An 18,023-nucleotide genomic window follows, 5' to 3' on the forward strand; every position below is an offset into this window, starting at 1 on the left:
AATTCAGTGATATTTATTGTTAAAACACTACATCATTTTATTATATTTCTTGTTTTTTTTACAAATTTAATTATTTTATATGTTATAGTTGTATTATATTTATTGTTAGTGTTTATTCAAATATTCAAGTTATGAACTAGTTATAAAACTATTCATTCTATACAATTGAACTGTATTATTATATTCTAATTATCTACATAAATTAATCTTATTATTTCTATTATAAGTTATTATCTAATAATAACGTGTTATTTCATATTCTCATTTGTTTGTGCTTTGTTCATACTCTTTTCTAATTGTTAATTTTATTTAAATTTATACCTCTCTTCATTATATTGTTCTATCTTAAGTTTGTTATTAAACACTCTTTTATTGTAAAGTGTTGTATTACAATTTAAATAGTTAGTATTTGTAGTAAATGATTGTTGTTTCATTATTCTCTTTGTTTATAAAAACAGAATGATGATTTGGTTAGATTTTATGTATTTATATCTGAATTACTTGTATTTATTTAAATTCAAATTATTAATAATATCTTCATTTGTTGATAAACACATTACAGTTTCTTGTTATTTTGTTATATTATTTGTATTATTACTGTTCATTAATGATACAATGTATTTGATATATTTTCTATTAAATCAGTTTTATTGAAAAATTGATGCTATTATGATTAAAGAAAAGTGAGATGAGGTAATAATTTAATTATTGTATTTTGAAATAAATAGTTAAAATATTTTGATTGATTTTCAAATTATTATTTATTCTGTCATTTTTACTTATCATTTTATTCCTTCTTTATTTAATTAATACAACATTTCATAAACTTTAATATTACAGTGTCAATGATAATTGTTGTATTATTTTCATTAAAATTCCATTTTCATAACCATTTCATAAATATTGTTAAATTTCAGAAATTGAACTTGTTGAGTTATTACTTTATTCATCTTTTCTTTTATCTTTCATTATTTCTTTATTTGACTTTATTTTAATTTATTCTGTTTTCATTTAATCAATTTATGTTCATTTTATTTTGTTTGATGTAATAACAATATTCCACCATTGAACTAATCATAATGAATATTTAAAATATACCATGATAATAGTCTTCTTTAAAACATAAAACAAATTCAATGATTTCAATGAAATGAGTTTTCAATAACTTAATAGATGCAATTATCAATATTTAATTCACAAAAAAGATATTATAATTTCTTTACTAAATATATTCTGTTAATGAAAATAAAAATGATCTTATTAATTAACCTTATTTAATAAAACTCACATAACTTCACTATCAATTTATCATAAAATTTTATCTCATCTTTACAAACTAATGTTTGTTAAAGTAGTACATAACAATAGATAATCTCAAAAAAGAACGATAATAATTTAAAATTATAAACTTTGAGTTTGGCCTGTAAAAGAACCGTGGACATAAACTAATAACATTTATGTTGTTTTTTATTTTGTATTCTCTTCAATGCTTTTTAAATACTTAGAACCCTCAAATTTCCTTCCACCAAAAGAATAGTTTCTGTAGCAATCAACTTTTTCTAAATTTTTACAATACCTGAAACATTCATCTCCTATTATTTTCACACTTTTGTTTATTTCAACTTTTGTCAAATTGAAACATTCTTTGAAACACCCATCTCCTATTCCAGTAATATTGCTTGGAATAGTGATTGAAAGTAAGTCATTTCGTTGACTGAAACAATATGAATCAAGATAATCAATGTCATATGGTATTTCTGTCAATTCTTTTGATTCTTCCTTTGTTAAGAAGATATTATTTATTTCACAAATGTTCATCTGACGTGCAATAGTTGCCATTCTTCTACACAACGGTAGAGAAACTTTATCCCCATTTATGATCAGTCTTTTAATTGTTGAACAAAACTGAATTGGTGATGGAAGAGAACGTAAGTTTGAAGAAAAAGTCAAAGAAGAAAGTGATGAAACATTTGTGAAAGAATACATTCCTATCTCTGAAATATTTCCCAAATCAAGTTCTTTCAGTGAACTCACATTGTTAAAACATCCAGCCCCAATTTTTTTAAGGGACGGAGGGAATATCAACCTAGTTAAGTTGTTCCATGAATTACCTATTATCATTCCATTTGTGTGTATTTCTATTAAGGTTAATGGAAATCTAACTTCAGTATCTTCATAGTTTTCTTCTTCAAAATAAATAATCTTAATTCCCTCTCTTAACTGGTTTGATGTATGCATTCTTAATTGAATTGTATTGCATTGAATACCTTGATTTTCAAGAGCCATTGCAAGTTCATTATCAATAACATCTTCAATAACTCTTGGTGGAGAATCAATAAATTTAATGTTCTTCAAGTTTGGGCATTGACAAAACATTTTACAATTAAAACATTCTTTGTTCATAATAGTTACACTTGTTAAATCAGGACAATTATTAAACGAGTCATCTTCAAATTTTTTAACATGTCTTAAATCAATTTCTTTTAGTAATAAAATGTCATGAAATGAATCTGTTGATAGATATGTTAAACTTATTGGTAATTGAATATATTCTATTTCCTTTTCATGAAAACAATTAGGTTCAAGCCTTTTTACTCCATTTGGTATTTCATTTTTTTCTGTTGTATTTCTGAAATAAATATCATCGACATCAATTCTGTTATTAATAAATATCCGAGCCTCTTCAAAAGGAAGTGATGTATTTATTTTTGTAATTCCATAATTTGAAATATGTTTTAATGATAACAAACCTTGAAAACAATTTGTTCCTTCTTCGTAAAGTGTTTGTGGAAGTGTAATACTTATCAGTTGTGTACATTCACATATACTGTGATTTCCAATATATCTTAATGATTGAATATTTAATTCTTTGAGAGAATTAAGTTGGTTGATGCATTCATTTCCAATAATACGAATGTTATTAAGTTCTAATTTAGATAAACATTTATATTGACTAAACACATTATCACCAAGAATCATAATAGAGTCTAAATGTAATTCCGCTATTTTATTTATTTTTTCATTGTCCAAATAGTTATTATTATAATAATAATAATGAAACATTGGATGATACCTTTTACAAGTCAATAAAATTTTAATTTCCTTTGGCAATTTAATATTATTTTCTAATCTAGATTCATTCATTTTTACCATTCTAAAACTTACATTTTTTTCTTTTTTCTTTTTTATTGATAAATATTCTTTTTCTTTAATATCACCAAAATAATAATATTTCCCTATTCCTTCAACCCGACGTTCTGATGTACTATAAATGTATTGTGTTTGAATATTTGGGAAAATTTTTAATAATTCTTTTGTTAATGGAATTGGATTATAATGAAACATTGAAGGAATGTCTTTGTATTTCTTACAGATCTGAACTATATCAATAAAGTCACTTGAGAAGTTAAAATATTTGGATATAATCATCATATGATATGTATCAATTTTTGACATTATTTTATACTTATTATCAGTTGATTTTTGGTTTTTATTTAAAAAAGACAAAACTCAAAGTATTCTAAAATAATAATTTACTCATTCTCTCTATTAATATGAATTGTGTTTTTTAATTACATAATAAAGAATTTTAAATAAAACTTATTAGACTGTTTAAATTGAAATAACAAACTGAAATACATTAGAATGTGAATGAATTTGTTTCAAACAATATTCTAATTGATGATTTTGTACCATTCCATTAGATTTTAATATTTCTATAAATGGTAATACATCACTACAAAATGTATCATATTCAATATTAAATGGTATTGTTTGTTTTTGTTTTGTAATACAATTATTTATTATTTTATTAAAACATTCTTTACACTCTTCAATTTCTTTATTCCCTTTTTTATTCATTGTACTAAGTGATTGATTTACTGGTGATGCTTCTATTTCAACCATTCTTTTTTCTTTTCTTGGGATAACCATAACACTTCCTGTAATAACAGCACATGTAAGGTATTCACAGAGTGGTTGATTGAATGCTTGTTTCTGAAATATATCAGCCAAACAAATATAATGTTCTACATAAGTTAAATATTTCATTTCTTTAATTGTAGAAATAATATTGTGTTCAATTAATGGAATAATTCGTTCTCTTCCTTGTAACTCTTTTGCCACACTACTTGGACTATGTTTCAATTCATACCTTTTTTCATATTCATTATAAACTGGTTCTGTATGAATAATTCTTCCTATTAAATGAAAAAATGAAATAGCCTCGTTAGTAGATATAACTTGTATAAATTTACTGTTTATTTCGATAATTTCTTTATTATTTAATGCAACTCTCAAATCACCATGACATCCTTCTGCTATACTATTAATAATCCCTTGACTTATTCCATTTAAACATTTTTTGATACTATTTATTGTTATTGGGTTTAAAGTAACATAACTAATTGATTCTTTTAAACTTTCATATTCAAAATTCCCTTTATTTGTTTCAATGTATTTGTTAATACTATTTTTAATTGATTCATTACAAGTAATAACTAATGGCATTTTCCCATTTCTTACATAATCTACAAATAATTCAACATACCATTCACTTGAACATTCTTCTTCAAATAAAATACAACTTCTTCTCCAATCACCTCCAAACAATCCTCTCATTTCTGATGAATACAATACCCATTCTCTCATTTCTTCTTTATTTTTTCCTTTCTTATCGTTTATTTTACTATCCATCTCTTTGATTTGGATTCGATCTTCCTTTCCAATTGATTTGATTAGTGTTGTTTTTCCACTTCCATTCGGTCCATTAACAATAAGTATTTTTGGTTTTGTTAAATTCTCATTCATCCATTTTCTGACTTCCTCTACTTTTTTCTTTTGAATTACCAATTTACTGAGTTCAGTTGGAAGGGTCTCAATCCTTTGTTTCTGTCTTACTATCATCTTTGTTTCTTGTTTTACTCATTTTTAAGATTTTTTATTTGTTTTATTTTATAAAAAAAGTCAATTATATTGTTTGTTTTGATATGACTCTAATAATGTCATAATATCTCCAATTAAAATCCTTTCTTTTTGGTTATGGTTCCATGACATTTCAATAACCTTTTTTAATTCTACTTCTTGAATTTTATTAATTGTTTCAGGTCTCTCTCCTGCTGATATTTTATCTGCAACAGTCCATGGTTTCATGTCTTTTGGAAATGGATCTTGCCATGTAATAATCTCTAACATTGTTATTGAATATGAATATATATCTGATGCCATTTTGTAATGTTCTCGATTTAATATTTCTGGTGCCATGTAAATAGGTGATCCTATCCCTTTTGTGAATGTTATATTTGTCATCATCATATTAATGTTTCTTGAACTTCCAAAATCTGTTAATTTACAATTAACTCCAATATTATCATCAAGTGTTATAACAAGAAAATTATCTGGTTTAATATCTCGATGTAATATTCCATTTGAATGAAGATATGAAATTCCATTTGCTCCATCTATCATGAATTTAATTCTTATTTTATTTGGTATTTCTGTGTTTGTTCTTTTATTAATTAAATCTTGTATTGATCCATATTTTGCATATTCTGTTATCATACATATTTTATTAGGAATAAATACTGCTCCATAAAAATGAATAATATATTCACTTCGAAATTTATCTAACATCATTACTTCTTTCTCAAATTCTTTCTTTTTATTTTCATTTTCTTCAATTTGTTTCATTTTCTTAATTGCTACTTGATTTCCTCTAAATTCTCCTATATATACAATTCCAAATGATCCTTCTCCTATTTTATTTTCTTCTTTTATTTCATCCGGATCAAGTCGTGTTGGTATTATTGTTTTGCAATTAATGGGTAGTGAATAGAAAATGATTTGTTAACAAAAATTATCAATAACAATATAAATACTACCTTCTATAACGCATGTACAACCCGGGTTAATTGTAATTTTAAACTCACAAACTTCTTTACATCTTAAATAGATGCATGCTGGTTTAATACTAAGTGAATACTTCTTTTTTTATCTGTTTTTGAAATGATTTGGACTTTAACATGGTTGATATAGAAGGATCCAACACAGAGATAATCATATGTATCCTTACCAAGTGGAAGATAGAGCGAATTAGCTGTATCAAATTTAAGGACTTTTTTATTTACAACAAAATCACTATTCTTGTAATTGATAGAAATCAGTTCTATTTTTCAATTTGAATACGAAATCTGTTTCACTATTGATGACTCTAATTGTTTTTTTTTTTAATAAAATACCAGGACAATGCAACAACACCTGCAATAATCAAAATAACTATAATACTTCCTAATATGCATATTAATACTATAAACCATACTACTGGTTGTTTCTGGCAATATGTTCCACTTGTTGAAACACTATACCAAAAATCACATTTACTACATTTTGAGTCAGTAGATTTAGAGCAGTGTTCAATGGCTCTGTAATGTACACATTTATCTCCTATTAATACATAATTTTCTTCACATGAATAACAAGAAATTGTTGAACATGATGTACAATGTTCAGTTACTTCTAGACAAGATTGACAGTAAGGTGTTTTAAGAACATATCCATCTTCACATAAAGTACATCCATTTGGAGTTTTAGTTTTACATGAAGTTAACATATCATATGAAATACATTGTCTTCCATTATACAAAAAGAAATTGTCTTCACATGAAATACAACTATTTCCATCTAAACATTTAGTACAATTCTTTATACATTCTTGACAATCAACATCTTTTCTGTAAAATCCATCTTTACAAATAGCACACCCAGTCCCTGCTTTCATCATTTGAGTACATTTAGCATTAAGAATATCATCACTTTGACATATTGATTTTGTTCCATCTCTTTGTAATGTGTATTTGTCATTACATGAAATACAATAAGATTCATCACCAAAACATTCATAACAGTTAGAGTTGCATGGTAAACATTCTCCATTAGATAGATAATATCTCACATTACATTTAATACAGTTTCCCTCAAGATATTCAATACATTGATTTTCTGGTTTTGTTGAAGTACATAATCCATCTACAAGATAACTATCATCTCACATGTAATACAATTTGTTGAACTATAACATTCTGTACATTTTAATGGACAATTAACACAACTAGAACCATCAAAATATTTCCCAGAAACACATTTATAACAAGTTGAATCTTTTTCTAATGAACAATCTGTTTTATCAATACAAATTCCATTCGAATTGATAATATATGAATTACTACAACTAAGACATTCTGTTGCTGTGCATTTTGTACATTCTGAACCAAAATTTTTGGAACATTCTTTGCATGTTCCATCATCATTAAACCATCCATCATTACATTGAACTACACCATTTGGTGATACAATAGAGGCACTTGATTGTTTAACACACTGTCCTGAAGACAACATATATCCATCATTAATATCACAAACTGAACACTCTCCATTATTTGTGCTACATACTCCACACCCTGAATGGAGTTCTGAACAATACTTATTACAACTTTGTTCATCCGAACTATATTTTCCATCTTGACACTTTCTGCACATTCCCATAATATAATTTGGACATACCTCTGATGAAACTAATTCACAATAATTTGATAACCCAACTTTATATCCATCTTCACATAATAAGCATTTACTATCTGAACTACATTTTTTACAATGGATATTACATGGAAAACAATTTTGAGATTTCAGTGTTTGACCTTTTAAGTAATATCCTTCTTTACATTCAACACAATTCCCAGCTGTTGAATACTTAGTGCAATTAAGAACAATTGGTCGTTCTGGGCAATCTCCCTCAATTGGGTTTCCTTCTCCACATTTTAAGCATTCTACTTTTCCAGTAGTAATGTACATATCAGTACAATAAGATGTTTCATTTATAATTATATTATTTGTTGTTCCTGTTTTCATGTTAATTAATGAGAGTCCATCATGTACAACAGAAATAATATTTTTTTCATTAAATTCAATTGTTTGTCCTATAATTCCATCTAAATAAATGTAGTTGTTTTTTCCATCAATTACAAAATGGTCTGTTGGTTTTCCACTTGTTGTAATAAGTTTAAACTTCTGAAAGCTTGCTATTAATGTGGCACTATTAGAAATATATAATTCTTCAATGTCGTTTATTGTCATTTTTGTATTTCCTTTTGCTAGAATGATTGAACATTGACTTTCCCTAGATGAACATGGACAAGTAAAGTCAAGATCCCCATTGACATCCACATATCCTTCATTTGTTTGAATACATTGTCTTTGGTAAAGATTCATTGTTATGCAGTTTTCTTTTGTGATTGATGTTTGACTTTCTTCCATGATAACAATAGCTTGTCGATCACAACTGAATTTAATTTGTTCTGGTTGATTAATTTCAATCTTTCTCTTGGTGTTTTTTACTACTGATCTCATTATATTAGAAATTGTTGGCATACCATTAATATTTAACGATAATGATGCTGAAACAGTATCAAAAAGAGGTGTTTCTTTCTGTTTAGCTCCAGTTAAACTATTTAATGCCAATTTTGTCACACCTCGGTCAATGATAATTATTGATGTATCTGTTTCGATAATGTCTTCAATTAAAGTATTTTGTGATAAGAACGTTAATTTTGAGTGTGGGTTATACTTTACTGCACTGAGAGTTCGTTCAATGACTGTATCTCCTTTGGTGATTAGTGTTGGTTTGTGAGATCGTCCATCAATTGATCCAATAAATATGTTTTGAGTCCCTTCAAGAGTAATATCAAAATCACCTGTTATTTGAATGTTATCAATACTTTGAACATTTGAAAATATTACGTTTTGAGACAATAAAAGAATAGCATTTTCAATATTTGTGGAATCAGGGAGTATGACTTTATCGAGATTAGTTTGGATATAGCAACTTGGTCCTTGGCATGGACACTGTTGATAATCAAAATTATAATTAGGATCTGAAATAGTGCAATAAACATCAATATTGTTAGACTCCTTCTTACATACCCTTAACAAACGGTCCAAAGCATAAACTTTATGCTCATTTGACTCTACTAATGATAATTCATCAGAAAATGGAGAGTTTGAAGAAGCTAATTCAAAGCAATCAACAGTAGTGGAACTGAAATTTATTTTAATAGCACTTGAAATGACTAAATTACCTGAGTTAACTTGAATTAATGCTTTTCCATCTAAATTTGAGTCAGTGATATCACCAACTGTAGTAATAGAATCAAATGAGAATTGAGAATTTTCATTAACAGAAATTGAAGACATTAAATTTATTTTCAAAGACGAACATCTTAAGTCTGTGTCAATATTAATATTTGAAATTTTACTAAAATCACACACATCTTCTACATTAATTCCTACACCAGTAATTGTTACTGATTTAAGATCTGTTTCTGAAATAATTTTTTGCCAATATCTTTTTACATTTCCTCCATTATAATCTTGAGATAAAACTAATGTAAATTTATCATATCTTCTAGTAGTTGAATCATCACAATCAAATTGAGTAAAGGTAGTTGGTGATGTTTGTGTACACTTACAGTTTATAGAACTTGTTGTTTTGATATATCTTCTTGTTGAATCACCACAAGGTACTTGTTTAATACCAATATTATTTAATCTTTCTATTTCTTCATCAGTATCAATCATTAATTTTCCTCTGAATAGAACAGCATCATTTGAGACAGAATCTTTTATTTCTACTTGATTTAAATAGAAAGTACCAATACTAAAATAAACATCACTTTTAGTAATTTTAAGAGTATTATTAAAATATACTTTACCATAAAAACGCATAGGATAATCTGGTGGTTCTACAATACCAACAAATGAAAGACTATTTCTTTTTGGAATAGATAAAGTGGTATCATCAATATTCGTAAAAGAATACCAAATTTGTTCTACAGGTAATTGTTCTTGATCTGAACTGATATTGAAAATCCTATGCTCACTCAAGTGATAACAATCATAATATCCATTTTGATATTCAAAATTTTTAAAAGTACATGTACAATCATTATCTGGTATTATCTTTAAAGGACAAAGAGTAATTCGAGAATATCCATCAATATCACAAATACTATACGATTGGTATGTTGCAGAAACCTTTCCAGAAATTGGTGTTTTTATAGTGGTTTTTATTCCTTTTGTTGAGTAGTGATATGTACACTTTGGGGTATAGTAATTTGTTTTGATTGTAACAGAAGCATCTCCATCGATAAGAAGAAATGGAGGAATATTTTCTTTATAATCTAAAATAATATTTTCATGAAAAGTATCATTGACTGTAAAATAAACAATAACTTTATGTAGCATAAGTGTTGTAGTTGATGAGTCTGATGCAACTCTTCCTCCCTGATACAAAGTAGAATATTCAGGAATTCCATCAAGGTCAAATATATAATTAGTATTTGAATATTTTGACTCTCTCCAAAAGTCTAAGTTTAGTACCTTCCTTCCATTTGCTGTTGAAGGTTCATGTTTAAAATAAAAATACTTATTTGGTGTATCAGCTGTGTCATCAAAAAATAAATAATTTTTGGTTGTATCAACTCTATCAGCACCACAACAATCATTAACAAATAAGAAACAATCAGTTTTATTTGACTCGACATAAGTTACATGTTTCCAACCTCTCCATTCTGACTGTGTTGGATAATTACATGGTGTTCCAAATTTAAAGGAAGCCTATCTGTAGAAAATTCACACCAATCTACATAAACAAAAATATAAAAAAAAAAAGCATGAAGAACACTTCTTTGTCCATAGACAATGATTAAAAAGATTTAACACATTGTATTCATTCAAAAGAAATAAAAAATACTTTTTTACCTCCAAACCTCATCTTAACTTACAATAAATGAATAATATTCAAAAAAGAGTTACAACTTCCGTAGAGATTATAACTTATGAGGAAACAATAAAATAACAAAAAAATGTTCAGAAAGAAAATGTTTTTAATTATAAGAAATATTTTAGACTAGTTGATGCTGTAGATGCTCCTTCTCCGTAAAGACTGTTCCATCTTCTTAATTCATTCAAAGAACTACTGTCTTTAGAAACAGAAGGATTTATCTTTTTAACTTCTTCTAAGAAGTCTTGAGTACTTAAAGGTCTTAAAACGGGATTCATATCTTTTTTTTGTCCTTTTACTTCTTTAGCTAAATACTCTTTGATCGGTCTCATAGCTACCATTTGTCCCAATGCAAATAAATCACTTCCACTAAATCCTTCTGTTTGTTGAGCAATAATAGAATAATTTAAATCTTTCTCAACGTCTTCTCTTCTTAAAATTTTTTTTAAGATTAGCACTCTATTTGTTTCATTTGGAAGATCAACTAAAATCCTTCTACTTAACCTTCTTAACACTGCATCATCTAAATCAAATGGTCTATTTGTTGCTGCCATTACAATTACTCGTTCCATTTCTTTACTTTTAAGCCCATCCCATAATGACATAAACTCATTTTTCATTTTTCTAACTGCTTCATGTTCACTACTTGAACGTTTTCCAAGCAAAGCATCCACCTCATCGACAAAAATAACACATGGAGACAATTTAGAGGCTAACGTAAATAATGCTTTAACATACTTCTCAGCTTCTCCAAACCATTTTGATCCAAGTGATGACATTGATACATTAATAAAGTTTGATTTACTTTCAGTTGCAACCGCTTTAGCTAACATAGTCTTTCCTGTTCCTGGTGGTCCAAATAATAACACTCCTTTAGCTCCTTGTGTTAACTTAGAGAAAAACAATTCTGACCGTTTTAATGGTAATGTAATAGTTTCGTTTAATACTTCTTTTACATCATCCAATGCTCCAATATCATCAAATGACACATTAATATCATCTGCTCTAATAACGTCTGATAATAATTTCTTTTCAAATTCATTATCTGTTTCCATTTCTTCAATATCAATATTTTTCTTTTCTCTAACAGTGTTTAATCCATGTGCAATTTGCTCTTTGCTTAATTCATTTGCAATTCCAGTACTACTCCTTGCTTCTTCAATTGCTATTCCAATAGCTTTTTCTATTTGTTCTGGTGTATAACTTTCAGTCATTTCTTCTCCTGGGTATTGAAGTAATTTAATTCTTAAAGCTGTTGTTTGTGCGATTATCATTTCTCTATTTTTTGCAATCTTTTCCATTTTGGCATCTTCATTAACTAAAGCTTTCCAAGAACGTTCAAGTTCTCCAGTTGGTGGTGAGAACTTTAATACATTACCAAATAATTTTGAAATATTATTTAAATCTTTTTGTTGATCCTTTGTAGCTTTACTAAAAGGAATAGTTTCAAACCTAAATTCTTTAACACCCAACATACATAATGATTGATCCATTTGAGGTCCTGACTGTGATTTTGATGGAGGAGGAGGTGTGACCATAGTTCCAATAATAATAGCATTTTTATCAGAGTATTGAAATGCCCTTAAATAAGATTTAAAATCACTCATTAATTGTATGTTATCATTCATAGATGAAATATTGTTAATTAAAATTATCATTTTTCCTTTCTTATCTTCTGAACTATTTTTTCTTCCATACATGTCAATAATTTCATCTAACTTACCAATAACTCTTTGGTCAGTATCTGGTATTTCTTCATCAATATTTCCTAAATACTCAATATCAACAAAACATGCGACTGTTTTATTAAAATAATCAAAATTAACTGCTGCATGAGAATCTTTAACATATAGTACAACTCCTTTTGTCCCTAATTCAATATCATCTACAAAATCTCTTTGTCTTTTTCCTTTTCCAATAAATTGAACTAATTGACCTGCATAAAATTGTTTTCTTTCTTGAGACTTTGCATCCATAGTCATTCCAAGTGTATCGTAATTAATTTCTAACATAGGAACATCGTACTCATCAGCCAATGCATGAACAACACGTGATAAATGTTTCATACCTCCTTTAGGAATAGTGAGTAATAATGTACGATACAAACTCGTAATAGATTTAGTAAATTTAATTAATTCAGGATGAACAAATGGTATTTCACATGTATATTTTAATGCTTCAATTTCACATGGTCTTAAAAATTTTAATGTAGCTTTATTCATTTCTTTTCTTAAAAATTTTCCTTCAACGTCTTGACTAATTCTATTTCTTCCAAATTTTTTGAAAATAGCTTCAAGTACTTCTGCTTGTGATATTGGCTTAATTGGAGTTTTAATTTCAGGGAAAACCATTTTTTGAATTGGTTGTTCTTTGTTAAATACTGTAATTCCTTGATTTGTTTTTATTTCATCAATTAAACACATTTGTGGTTTTTCATCAAAGAATAATGTAAACACATATGTCTTTGAATAATAAAATCCAATTTCATCTTCTTCTTTTAATACAACTTTATCTCCTTTTCTAACTGTTCGTTGATTAATATAAACAAATCCATTAGATGAAGTGATTTCTAATGAAGCTTCTCCTGGATGAATATATGATATACAAATTTCTACACCTACATTCTCTAATACATAATTAAAGGAATGTTGTCCAATATACATTTTACTTCCATATAAATCAATACCTGGATATGATGAATCAAATGGCCTCAAAACCCCCCAATGAAGTGCATCTTTTCCTGGCTTTAAAGCATCTCCGTATGAATTTACTTGAGGAGGATGTTTCATTCCGGTTGTAGGACATTCTTGTTCATATTCATCTTCGTCTTCATCCTCTTCGTCGAATTCTTCTTCTCCTTCTGATTGTTCAGAACTACTAGAAGAAGAGTTACTATCATCAATATTATGGTGAGACATCCTTGTTATGGTAATTTTGTGTTTTTTTTAATTTTTTTGTTTGTGATGAAGTTTTTGAAGAAATAATAATTTTTTTATTATTTGTTTAATGCTATTAAAAAAGAAAAACACACTTTTAATTAATCAAAAACGTTATTTAGAAAATGACTTTAGAAGTGATGAAATAAATGACTTCACACTAGAAACATTTGTGATTTGTGGGAACAATCCAGACAAAATCCACAAAAACAATGGATAAAGTTCTTTCATCGCCTTATCTTCAATACTCATTGAAATACCATTTAATAATGAGCTAATATCTCCACAAACATTTTCTATCTTTAAAAGGGTTGAAGGCACAGAGAAAGTATTTTTTAATAAGTCAATTCTTCCTTCTATTTTAAAATCACCTATAATTGGTTGGATTTCAAGGAAGCTCAAATTGATGAGCATAGGAGGTGGTGTAATTTCTTGAACAAATTTTGGAGGAGGAGTGTTTTCAGTTGAACATGACTTAACCATTGAATAAAGTTGTTTGAGCACTTTGAGACTTAACCGAATATTTAATTTACATCCATTATTATAAAGACCAATTGAACATCCCATCTCATCTTTAGCTCCATCCAATCTTTTCGGAACAATAGTTTTAAAGGCAATTTGAAGTGTAGATTTTTTGGTATCTAATTCAAAAATAGGTTCTTTTTCTTTATTTGAATGAATAAGAATTTTAGATAAATTGCAATATACATCTGTTGCACCATTATCATCCATCACAACATTCATTTTCATCATTTCAAATCCAATACTGAGAAAATCTTCTTTTTCCATGGTTAATTTGAGTTGAATAGTAATAAATTTTATTTCAATACTAAATGGTTTTTGATTGGTATTAGTTTCTTCTTTTCCTTGAGTATTTTCAATTGGTTCATTCCTGTAATTGTTTAAAAATGATTCATTTTCTTTTTTAAAAGACACTTCATTTGTGTCACGAATAATAGTAGTGTCATATTGTGATGTATTTTTATCTGATGAGTTGATGTCATTTCCTAATAAAAGGTATGTTTCATCAACAAGTTTAATTCCTTTTTTCTTTTTATTGACCATTTTATTAATACTATCATAATCGTATTTTCGTTCTATTCGAGCTAAAGGAATTAACTCCTTTTCATACCATTCTTCCCATGTCTTACTAATTTGTTGTGGTATATTATCCTTAGTAATTTCTGTTGGTTGTTGATATGGATTGATAAATGTTATAATCATCATAACTGTATTAATCAATGGAGATACTTCTTGTATTTTTAGTGTTCCATTAATGTGAAGTGATGGAATATATATCTCTGTTCTTTTTCCATATTTAAAATTACATGTTAATCCCATTTCTATTTCATTTAATTCTATCTTACTTTGAATTTGTCCAATCATTTCATTTTGATATGAAATGTAATGTCCGCATAAATTAGTTGTTTTGAGTGCTATTGGAATAGTGTTATTAAGTGGTACATCTTTAATTTGTTCAACCAATAATCGAGAGTTATTAATAGTAAAAAACGAATGTGAATAATCTTCTGTGGTATTGTCCTTTGAATTGTCATCACTATTTTGTGGTTCTGAAGATGAAGAATATGTCATTGACATTAATAATGAAAATAATTTGAAGAACTCTTCAAATGAATAACCACTTGTCATTCTGATAAATGAGAATTGGTAGATTGATGCCTTGTTCATATTTCTTGGTTTAAAGTAATGAACAATTTCTTCAAATTCTGTATTCTTCGTTTCATGATTAATAAAAGTAAAAGAACAATTTCTCCCATTCATTATTGTTGTTTGTTGTTGTTTTTCAATTTTATCTATCCACCCTCGTTGTATGTAATTCATCTTAATTTCTATTTCTTCAACTTGATAATAAGTAAGAGCCAGTCCCAATCCAAAGATATTTTGTGGGTTAATCATTTCAACACTTTTCATTGTCATTTCCATTAACTCAGTATCATTTCTTAGTATAATTTGAATACAATCAATAGTACCATAAATGTATGTATCTCTCACTGGTTTTTTTCCTTCTTGAATTATTTTGATCATTTTATCAAAATCACATCCATTTTCATACACAATGTCTAATTCTTGAACAATGCTTATTTCTTTACTTTTTTTATTACTACTTTCTTGGTTTATATGACCTGACATTTTCTGACAACACTCTATTACAAATCCAGTTATACAATCTTTAACTTTAGTTAGGGTAACAAGTTCTTTTGTTTCTATATCAAGACTAATGCTTTGGACATTGAAATTAATACAACTCTCACTCATTTCAAATAACTTTTTTAATTCATTCATTTGTTCTTGATTTATTTGAACAAATCCATTTTCTACTTTTGGAATCTCATCAACTCGAGTGACATCACCAAACTTCATTGAATCATTTCCTTTAATGAATAATGGTTGCATTATTCCAATATTTTCTTCTTTTAGTTTTCCTTCTTGGATAGTAATGTCAATGTCTTTAATTATACTTTTCTTTTCTCCTATTTCCATTTCTAATCTCTCCGCTTTAACTGTGATTTTTGTTTGTTGAGCTGATGTGATTTCAATTAATGGTTGTTCATCATTTTCTGTTATTTTAACTTTCATTTCAAATTTGTTCTCTCCATCACAGCATATCAATTCAATTTGATTCAATCTAATACAGATATGAATTGGTTGCTGGTCAGGTGTCTCTGGTTGATCTTCAACACTTTCTTGTTCATCTTTTGGAATCTTATTGCTAATACTCATAAATACAGATAAAAACTTCCCCAACTCATCCATTATTGAAAAGATTTGTTGTTTAACCTTTTCAATATTCATAGTATCAAGTGTTAATTTGACCATCCCTTTTGCATCGATGTTAAATTCATTGTTATGTTTTCGTGTCATCATAATGTCTCCATCTTTATTTTCAATCTCCAAAAAATTCTTTCCTCCAATAGTACTTTTTATTGTTTTTATTTCATATTGTTTATCTGCTGTTGACAAGCATGAAACATTCATCTCAACACAAATCCCATTTTCTACTTCTCCAATATAGAACTTAATTGGAACAGAAGATTGTGTTTTCAAATCAACAATGGATGACTGGTCAGCTGTGTTATTTTTTTTCTTATTCTTCATGACCTCTTCTTTAGTTCTTTTCTCACACTCACTTTGTTCATCAACTGAAGGAAGTACATAATTAACTGCCCCAGCTAGAAAACTTCCAAAAGATGAAAAAAATCCACCAGATGGTTTTTCATCACTGTCTGAAACAGTTTCAACTATTTCTGTTAGTTCTGTTGTAGGTTGTGTTAAAGATTCCAGTTGTCTGGTAAGGAGGTTGACCACAAGGTATTGATTTTTATATATGAACTTCTGACAAAACTCAACCATTTCTTTGCTAATAAAGACCGAAACTTCGTCACAAGAAATACTTACAGGTCCTTTACTTTTATTTCCTGTGATGAAGTTGATGAGATAATCACATATACCCTTTAACGAGATACACTCTTCCTTTTTAGACCCAATAAATAAAACATTAATTGGATGCTTGTCCTGTTCTTGAAAAGAAAGACGAATTTCATCCATTTTAATTGTGAAAGAAGTTTCTTTTTCAGGACACGATTGAATAGACTTTTTATTATCACGAGACAACTGAATAGACTTTGTTTCAACAATAACTTTTAATGGTTGTTCTGTAGGGCTATTACTGGGATATATCGAAATAACTATTTTAATATCTTTGGCTATTATATCAAACATTTTTTCTTTTAAAATTCCTACAATAGAATTAATTAACTCATCTTCAGGTGATCCGCTAGAAGACTCTGGATCTAGATCATAAATAAACGATGTATCATGATTTTCAATATCATCTGTTTCTAATTTTTTACATAACTTATCCTGCGTTGTTGATAGGTATAAATGAACTCCTTCTAAATTTATAGTATTGTCCAAGTTTCCATAGCATTGGTCGATGCAAGTATTACTTTCGACTTGAAAAATTGAGTCTTCTGCTAACTTATCAATAGTTACGTTTTTTTTGTATATACTGTAACCGATATTTTTTTCGTCTTCACCATGAATATATTTATTTGCAAAAATAGTCATTAAATAACTCATTGTTTATCACTCTGAATTTCCTAGTTTGACTTTTATTTCTTTTCTTTTTTATTCGTTTTTTTAAAATAATAAATATCATTATGAAAAACAAGTTTTTAAAATAGAAAAAATTATGTTATTCTACAAATTCATTGGAACAAAATCAGGACTAA

General features: G+C 27.4%; 5 protein-coding genes across 5 annotated transcripts, besides 14 other annotated features; all 5 read right to left on the reverse strand.

Moving 5' to 3' along the window:
• Nucleotides 1-34: 34 nt before the first annotated feature.
• Nucleotides 35-104: a sequence feature (AT_rich).
• A 69-nt stretch (nucleotides 105-173) lies between these two features.
• Nucleotides 174-244: a sequence feature (AT_rich).
• Nucleotides 245-299: 55 nt separating this feature from the next.
• Nucleotides 300-320: a sequence feature (AT_rich).
• Nucleotides 321-504: 184 nt separating this feature from the next.
• Nucleotides 505-535: a sequence feature (AT_rich).
• A 159-nt stretch (nucleotides 536-694) lies between these two features.
• Nucleotides 695-766: a sequence feature (AT_rich).
• Nucleotides 767-937: 171 nt separating this feature from the next.
• Nucleotides 938-1,042: a microsatellite.
• A 345-nt stretch (nucleotides 1,043-1,387) lies between these two features.
• Nucleotides 1,388-1,408: a sequence feature (AT_rich).
• A 59-nt stretch (nucleotides 1,409-1,467) lies between these two features.
• On the reverse strand, nucleotides 1,468-3,456 carry EDI_237920 (uncharacterized protein; the record flags this gene model as incomplete). Its single annotated transcript, XM_001734541.1, has 1 exon — nucleotides 1,468-3,456. One exon carries the CDS (start codon nucleotides 3,454-3,456, stop codon nucleotides 1,468-1,470), a length of 1,989 nt encoding a protein of 662 aa, XP_001734593.1.
• Nucleotides 3,035-3,056: a sequence feature (AT_rich).
• Nucleotides 3,457-3,564: 108 nt separating the features above from the next.
• Nucleotides 3,565-3,599: a sequence feature (AT_rich).
• A 13-nt stretch (nucleotides 3,600-3,612) lies between these two features.
• Nucleotides 3,613-4,809, reverse strand: EDI_237930 (uncharacterized protein; the record flags this gene model as incomplete). Its single annotated transcript, XM_001734542.1, has 1 exon — nucleotides 3,613-4,809. One exon carries the CDS (start codon nucleotides 4,807-4,809, stop codon nucleotides 3,613-3,615), a length of 1,197 nt encoding a protein of 398 aa, XP_001734594.1.
• Nucleotides 3,795-3,817: a sequence feature (AT_rich).
• A 116-nt stretch (nucleotides 4,810-4,925) lies between the features above and the next one.
• Nucleotides 4,926-4,964: a sequence feature (AT_rich).
• A 1-nt stretch (nucleotide 4,965) lies between these two features.
• EDI_237940 (protein serine/threonine kinase, putative) lies at nucleotides 4,966-10,825 on the reverse strand (the record flags this gene model as incomplete). The annotated part of the gene is made up of 5 exons (XM_001734543.1): nucleotides 4,966-5,747; nucleotides 5,877-5,968; nucleotides 6,237-7,023; nucleotides 7,074-10,615; nucleotides 10,821-10,825. 5 exons carry the CDS (start codon nucleotides 10,823-10,825, stop codon nucleotides 4,966-4,968), a joined length of 5,208 nt encoding a protein of 1,735 aa, XP_001734595.1.
• Nucleotides 10,826-10,941: 116 nt separating this feature from the next.
• EDI_237950 (uncharacterized protein) lies at nucleotides 10,942-13,752 on the reverse strand (the record flags this gene model as incomplete). The annotated part of the gene is made up of 1 exon (XM_001734544.1): nucleotides 10,942-13,752. The coding sequence occupies one exon, from the start codon at nucleotides 13,750-13,752 to the stop codon at nucleotides 10,942-10,944; it is 2,811 nt and encodes a 936-aa protein (XP_001734596.1).
• Nucleotides 13,639-13,696: a microsatellite.
• A 60-nt stretch (nucleotides 13,753-13,812) lies between the features above and the next one.
• Nucleotides 13,813-13,835: a sequence feature (AT_rich).
• A 49-nt stretch (nucleotides 13,836-13,884) lies between these two features.
• EDI_237960 (uncharacterized protein) lies at nucleotides 13,885-17,871 on the reverse strand (the record flags this gene model as incomplete). The annotated part of the gene is made up of 1 exon (XM_001734545.1): nucleotides 13,885-17,871. The coding sequence occupies one exon, from the start codon at nucleotides 17,869-17,871 to the stop codon at nucleotides 13,885-13,887; it is 3,987 nt and encodes a 1,328-aa protein (XP_001734597.1).
• A 55-nt stretch (nucleotides 17,872-17,926) lies between these two features.
• Nucleotides 17,927-17,985: a sequence feature (AT_rich).
• Nucleotides 17,986-18,023: the final 38 nt, after the last annotated feature.

This window comes from Entamoeba dispar, genomic scaffold (assembly GCF_000209125.1).
Source record: "Entamoeba dispar SAW760 scf_1105229458393 genomic scaffold, whole genome shotgun sequence".
In the NCBI taxonomy this organism is placed as follows: domain Eukaryota; phylum Evosea; order Mastigamoebida; family Endamoebidae; genus Entamoeba; species Entamoeba dispar.